This window comes from Triticum urartu, unplaced genomic scaffold (assembly GCF_003073215.2).
Source record: "Triticum urartu cultivar G1812 unplaced genomic scaffold, Tu2.1 TuUngrouped_contig_6274, whole genome shotgun sequence".
In the NCBI taxonomy this organism is placed as follows: Eukaryota; Viridiplantae; Streptophyta; class Magnoliopsida; order Poales; family Poaceae; genus Triticum; species Triticum urartu.
The window spans coordinates 1-7,539 of record NW_024117022.1 but is presented as its reverse complement, the minus strand read 5'-3'; the positions used below and the strand labels follow the sequence as shown (position 1 = coordinate 7,539).

At 42.0% G+C, this 7,539-nt stretch overlaps 1 protein-coding gene across 1 annotated transcript; it reads left to right on the top strand.

Annotated features, from left to right (window-relative positions):
- Nucleotides 1–7: 7 nt before the first annotated feature.
- LOC125530376 (probable LRR receptor-like serine/threonine-protein kinase At5g45780) lies at nt 8–4,853 on the top strand (the record flags this gene model as incomplete). Its single annotated transcript, XM_048694782.1, is given in 11 exon segments — nt 8–42; nt 164–296; nt 423–494; nt 1,316–1,459; nt 2,148–2,219; nt 2,315–2,374; nt 2,573–2,646; nt 2,759–2,908; nt 2,983–3,318; nt 3,557–3,948; nt 4,307–4,853. Coding segments are annotated over 11 exon segments (1,789 nt in total), but the record flags the coding sequence as incomplete, so codon positions are not given.
- Between the last annotated feature and the right edge of the window lie 2,686 nt (nt 4,854–7,539).

The following is a 7,539-nucleotide window of genomic DNA, read 5'->3' as shown; positions in this document are numbered from 1 at the left end:
CCCGCCCCCCGCCGCTCTCACCCAAAGGTCTCAACTATGAAGGTGGGTGCCCGCTTGCGGCTGGCGTTGGCTGGGGCGGCTGGGTTAGGGTTTGGGGATTTGGTACTACGTGGAGGATGTTCTCGTGTTAACTGTGCTCGGTGCGCTTTGTGCGGCGTTTCAGTGGCGGCGCTGATGGCGGTGAAGAGCCGGATGCGGGACGAGAAGGGGGTGATGGCCGGGTGGGACATCAACTCCGTCGACCCCTGCACCTGGTCAATGGTCGCCTGCTCCCCCGACGGATTCGTCGTCTCGCTGTGAGATCTCGCTCCCTGATTTGTTGTCTTGTTGTCGGACTGCGCCTGCGCGGATGCTCCTTCTGTCGTCGTTGCTTTGCTGTTGTTGGTGATGCCGTGCTGTTTTGTTTGGATGCTGGAGCGCAGGCAGATGGCTAACAACGGATTGTCGGGGGCTCTGTCGCCGAGCATCGGGAACCTCAGTTACCTGCAGACAATGTAAGGCCTTGGAAACGAACTCACCTACCCGATCACAGTTCCTGTTTCCTTTGTTCATTTGACACGGTGTGTCTTGCAACACCGTTTCAAGTTTGTAGCTGTCGAGCCGAATTGCTTCAAGATGAGGAGGTTCGTGCTTGTGTGTCTAGCCGTTGGAAAATTTGAAGCACAACTGCTGTTTAGGTTGCAGAGGCCAGGGAGTAATAAAGCTCTTTCTCCCCACCCAGCAAACAAAATTACTGTTTAGGCGATTCCGTCAGTGCCTGATCAGTATCGGGATAGTTAGGGAGCTGAAGGTGGGAACTATACAATGCAAGTCTTGCCTTTAGTTGAATTTATGATGCGTGCAAACTCTCAAGGCCAGGACAAGAACTGGTGAATAGAATAATGCTGAGAGATCACAGGCGGTACAACCCCTCCTGAACAAAATTTCTTTTCTTTATTTGACAAGAATGGGTGTTATTGGGCGTGCCATATTCTTTCAGAACTCAACACAGCTAAATCAAGCTTACTTTCTATTCGCAAAAAAATTAAAAAAATCAAGCTTACTTTGTACGATTGACGGCAAACGTCCAGCAATACTTTCTATTCCTTATTGTACCCATCATACTGTGTTCACCCTACTTATATGAACATGACCTTATGCGCATTGTATGCATCATATTTATTATACTTGTGCTCTCTCAGTCATGAGATTGTATTCTTTCTACTGTACTGTTTGTAGATCTTGTTTCCCTGACTTCCATCTGTCGCACTGAAAACGAAATTTACTACCAATGCTTTGTTGCTCAACCTTTTTTTCTTCTCTTGCCCCACTTCAGGTTACTACAGAATAACAGAATATCTGGTGAAATTCCTCCAGAGATAGGGAAGCTGGCCAATCTGAAAGCTCTTGATCTTTCAGGTAACCAGTTTATTGGTGAAATCCCGAATTCACTGGGGCAGCTGACTCAACTAAATTATTTGTAAGTATATGCTAATCTATTACCTCAAATTGACAATCTATCTATTTGGATTATTTATGTCTTGCTCTCTAAAGCATCACTGTGTCTGTTAGATTTACATGCATATGTTACAGGTGAATTCTGATTAAGTTTGTTGTGTATTCCTGCCCAAGAAACGAAAACTCCTCTATTGTGAATACAACACATATGATGAATTCTAATTAAGTCTGGTCATACAATATCAGATAGACCATGTAGAATTAAGCAATAACCACTACACCTGCGATACTAATCTATTGAACTAATTCCGAGTATAAAGCTAGCAAAGTCGTACAAGCTTGATGACACAATGTGTACAAATATTTTTTTTGGAGCTATGTCACTGTTTGGAAAAAGCATGCATACAATTGTAACACAACATTCATACATGCACATGAACCATATTTGGAATTATGTCTAGAACTCTAGATATATTGTTCCTCTTTTGCCCGTGGGCCACGGCAACTAAGTGAAATTGTTGTATGTTTGTACTAGCAATATTTGCAGTTACCTATTTGTATGGTTTTCTTATATTTCTAAGTAATTCACATTTTCGTATGCAATACATGTTACAAAAATGTTTGCTATCTTTTCTTAAAATTACTAGCCTGAGCAGACACACAGTTTGACAACTAATTTCTTGATGACTGTTGCTTTGCAAATCTTTCAGGCGCCTTGATAAGAATAACTTGTCTGGACAGATCCCTATAGATGTTGCGAAGCTTCCAGGTCTCACATTCCTGTATGTCTCCAGTTACATGTGTATTCCTTTTCTGATAAATGGTGTGGCTAAATGTGATTCTTGATGTTCAAACTGACGTGGGAAATATGTTTCAGTGACATATCATTCAACAATTTAAGTGGTACAGTTCCAAAAATCTATGCACATGACTACAGGTAAGTGGGTACGAGAGTATGTATAATATGCTCCATTTTTTTATTTAGCTCCATTTGCTCATCCAAGTTCTTTGCATAACTGTGAAGTAGTGCTTGTGTCATCCTTCATATGCTAAAACTCGTCGTAGTCATACGCACATCATCCTTTCCTTTCTATTTCAATACTTCACTGAATATTACTGTACCTATGCTTTCCAGTCTCGTGGGAAACAAGTTCCTTTGCAATTCCTCAATTCTACATGGCTGCACACATCTTAATGGAGGAACTAACGGTAATGTTTTTACCTATCATCTGTTTTTTAATCTTTACTACAACTCTACAAGTGCACCCTTTTGAACTAACTTACCTTTTTGGGCGTGCAACTAACTTACCTTTGACTACAGATACAGTGTCTAGACCATCGAATAAAACGAAGAACCATCATCAATTAGCATTGGCGATTTCCTTAAGTGTCACATGTGCCACAGTCTTTGTTCTGTTCTTTGTATGCTGGCTAAACTACTGCAGATGGCGTTTGCCTTTTGCTTCTTCTGGTAATTAGCTAATCATCTATAACCTTACTATCGGAAATACATGATTTGATGACCACTTATTTATTCAACTATAGATCAAGATCTTGAAATGGAACTGGGTCATCTGAAGCATTTTTCATTTCACGGCCTGCAAAGTGCAACAGACAATTTTAACTCAAAGAATATATTAGGCCAAGGCGGTTTTGGTGTTGTTTATAAAGGCTGTCTCAGAAATGGAACTTTAGTGGCAGTCAAGAGGTTAAAAGATCCTGATGTTACTGGTGAAGTCCAATTCCAGACAGAACTTGAGTTGATTGGCCTAGCTGTGCACAGGAACCTTTTGCGCTTGTATGGATTTTGCATGACCTCGAAAGAAAGGTTGCTCGTATATCCATATATGCCAAATGGCAGTGTTGCTGACCGCTTGAGAGGTAACCTTTCATACATCCACAAGATTTTATTTTTCTAATAGAAGTCTATGTTTTCCTTACTAAGAATTACTCCCTCCGTTTGGAAATAACTGATGTGGTTTTAGTTCAAATTTGAACTAAAACCACGTCAGTCATTTCCGAACGGAGGTAATACTTTTTTTGCCCTGTGTTTTGCTATTCTATTATTCCCTTGTTTTCTACCTCCTTCTCTTTCTAATGTAAAGCGAACTTTTTGCAGAGTATCATCATGGAAAACCTTGTCTTGATTGGAGTAAACGTATGCAGATTGCTATTGGGGCTGCCAGAGGACTACTATATCTTCATGAACAATGCAATCCTAAGATCATTCACAGGGATGTCAAAGCGGCAAACATATTGCTTGATGGAAGTTTTGAAGCAGTCGTTGGGGATTTTGGATTGGCAAAACTACTTGACCGACAAGATTCGCATGTTACTACTGCAGTTCGGGGAACTGTTGGTCATATTGCTCCAGAGTATCTCTCAACAGGGCAGTCTTCAGAAAAGACCGACGTTTATGGGTTTGGTATTCTGCTGTTGGAACTGATCACTGGACCTAAAACCTTGAGCAACGGACATGGTCAGTCCCAGAAGGGGATGATTATAGATTGGGTAACTTCTTTTGCTCAATCTTTACGTACTATAATTGATGGCATAACCTGGAGTAATTTGACGACCATTTCCAACAAAGTTTAGCTAACATGAATAGGGAAGATCTAAAACAAAAAACTTCTTTTTCCTTTGTATCATCATAGATTCGTAGTTGGTGATGAAATAAGTTTATTGGCAAATCCTTAATACTACAATGCTTAGCAAAGGCCTAGTTGATTTCCTGGCATAAGCAGGCACATCGGATTTTTGTGGATAACACGTTCGTTTAGTATAATGCTAGGCAGCGCTCCTGCCATTTACATGGAATTCGTGGTATACTCTGTTTATCACCCGATGTCAAAATTTTAATCCTGTGCAGGTTAGAGAGCTCAATGAGGAAAAGAAACTGGATAAACTAGTGGACAGGGATCTCAAAGATTTGTTCGATGTAGCCGAGCTAGAGTGTGCAGTCGACGTGATTCTCCAGTGCACGCTGACCAACCCTATTCTGCGGCCCAAGATGTCAGAAGTTCTCCAGGCCCTTGAATCTAATGTGACGCTGGCGGAGAATGGTGTGGACTTGAATAGAGAAGCGCTGCTGCCTTATGGAGGCTCTTGCAGTTTCTCTGTGAGACATGGGGATCCTCACGACTCATCGTCCTTCATAATAGAGCCAATTGAGCTATCCGGTCCTAGATGATGGCAAGTGCTGGTTTCACGAGAGAAAACAGAGGAAAGCGATGATAGTTGTACAAAACATGTATAGACTGGATGTAGTCCAACTTGGGAGGAGCTTCCTCAGGTTGCGTCTCACAAACCATTTTCGGCTAGAAACTAGGAAGATCATATGTTTCCACTGCAAATCTGTATGCCACCACAAACTGCAACCAGTATGGTCTTTACGGATAGAGGTAATTACCATAAAACCGTCATATTTAGGGCTAGGGTAACCGATTGGTACTACATTTGGAGCAAATCACACCGCAACACCATTTTTTAGGCACGTGTGTAACAAATCGAGCTTATGAGAGAATCAGTGTGATTTGTTACATGCAAGTCTAAAACTGGTGGTGTAATGTGATTGTTTCTAAATATGGCACCAATCGGTTACCTTAGCACCAAATGTGCTGGTTTTATGCAACTTCGTCTCCTGAAGACTATTACCTCTACCTAAGTTGTTGTGACCCCTGAGTGGAAGGGGTGATGTAGTGCAAAACACGGTAACTTTTGGGACTTGTAACGGCACATGGCAAAAAGTCTTCTTTCAAAGAAGGGAAAAATCTGGAATTTTTAGCCGAATTTTAAAATGAAAAAACAAATTTAACTTCCAATACATAAAGTTGTGTAAGCATATGTACTCCAGAAAAACCAACGTCAGTTCATCACTCAAGTTGTACTTATTACTCCCTCCGTTCCAAATTACTCGTCGTGGTTTTAGTTCAAATTTGAACTAAAACCACGACGAGTAATTTAGAATGTAGGGAGTACTTATTTTCTTCGTCCAAAATTACTTATCGAGGGAATGAATGTATCTAGATGTATTTTAATTTTAAATACATTTATTTTTATTCATTTCTTTGACAAGTATTTTTGAATAAAGGGGTATTATTTTTAAAAAAAACTCAAGCACGCACCGCTGTACAGATGGCAGGGCACATGCATATGTATCTCCCTGTCAATGTAACACGGGCAGGCCACACCATGCCAGGTTGCTAGCAAGCGCTGGCTGAGACACAAAACATTTGGGCATGTCGCCGCATATATACTCACGCTCTCCTTGTCGGGAGGGCAGCTGCTTAATCCAAAACTAAGACAAATACAACTAGAAGGAGCTGCAAACCAACTTGTTGTTGAATGATTAGAAGGGCAGTGATATATTCAGCTCATCAGGGTTAAAATCTTAAATTTCACGTTCAATATGTATACATTTATATGAGCATTTACGTCTAAATTGTATTAAGAAAAATTACTAGGAAAGTATTGTTGGAATTTTGCTAGTAGGTCTTTGGTCCAAAGCCCAACTAAAATTCTGAAATTCTCTTGACCCATTCATGCACACGTGTGAGTGCAGTGAGTGAGACTAAAGTTTAGTCCCACCTTGAAAGTTGAGAGAGTTGCACCTTTTTATAAGGTGAGTTCTTCTACCACTTGTATGAGCATGAGAAGAGAAGACCTACACGCGCACTCCTCCTCCTCGCTCGCCTTGCCAGACGTCTACCCTAGCCGCCGCCGCTTCGTATGGTTTCTCATCACCGTTCCAGATCATTGCGCCGTCAAGCAAGTCTTCTCCATCCCGTCAATCTGTTTATCTACTATGCTAGTTCACATGATTAATTTAATATTTGCTATTGCTGTCATGATTTATCTTATGTTCATTCGGATTAAATCTCGTAGTAATTTACTCATATTTTCAACAAGTATCAAGTATATAGAAGCAAACGTGTTCCGTGGCTTCCGCAACACGTCACATTCCAGCCCTCCACCCTCGGCAAGCAAAAGCCCGGGTGGCTGGATACGACGTTCATTATCTGCTCCAAAAAATTTAATAAGTAGATAACGATACCACACATGCATTTACCGATCCACCCCTCTACGCGTGAAAGCTTGACCACACTGAAAGACTTGCGTGTGCAAGGAGGCAAAACATTAAGCATGGTTAGTTTAGCTGATTAACTAAGCTAACTCGAGTTGGGTTGGACTTTTCCCAGTCTCGGTTTAGACGACAGTTGTGACTTTGACCTGCCGTACGTCAGCGGGTCGTCATGGCACATGTGTCGATCGAGCTCCTCGTGGGCCCCACATATCTACATTCTATACACGCCTCAACGGCTGAGATCGATAGCCCGTAGGTCAGTCATCAGATTTTTTTTCCCGAATTTATTTTTTGAGGTTTTTTTTTCCAGAATGCAGTCATCAGTTAATTAATCACGGTAAGGAACACGGTACATGTGCACTCGAACATGTTAGTCAGAGAACAAATTAAGGAGCTGATACCTTATCTTTTAAAAGATGAACAAATTACAGGCGGCGGGCGTGGCTAAAGAAAGAGACACATTTATTTGAGAAAACAACATGTGATCAATTAGGAGCGGCGACTTGACCAGTGGTAGTAGTACTATAGTACAGTAGATGCATGCATGGTGGTGGTTGCAGTCCCCAACTTTGCTTCCGAGACAAGCTAAGGCGAGGCGTCCAATCTCGAAGGAGGAGGAGAAGATTCCTCGCTATCAACTCGTTGCCGCTGCACTACACTACGCACCGAAAGCTAAAACTATTTACATGCCTTCCGTTTCACATGCACCTAATCAACTGTAGCTGAACCTGTAAAGTGGTGTGGCGTGGCTACTATTACAACTACTAATTACTGTCTTAATCAGCTGGCCTTTGCTTCATCGCACGCCCTCTCTACGGCAAGGCCAGCAAAAATTAACCTTTGGAACAGCAACAACGTCGTCGTCTTCGCAGAGCGGAGAAAGCAAAGCTTGCTGTTCTCGCTGGCTCTCTGATTAAGTGTACCTTGATTGATCAACGGGGTATAGGGGTGGAGTGGTGAGGGGATCATCCGAAGTTGTAGCCATTGGGGGTGTTAGTGGAGGCCGGCACGGGGAGGCT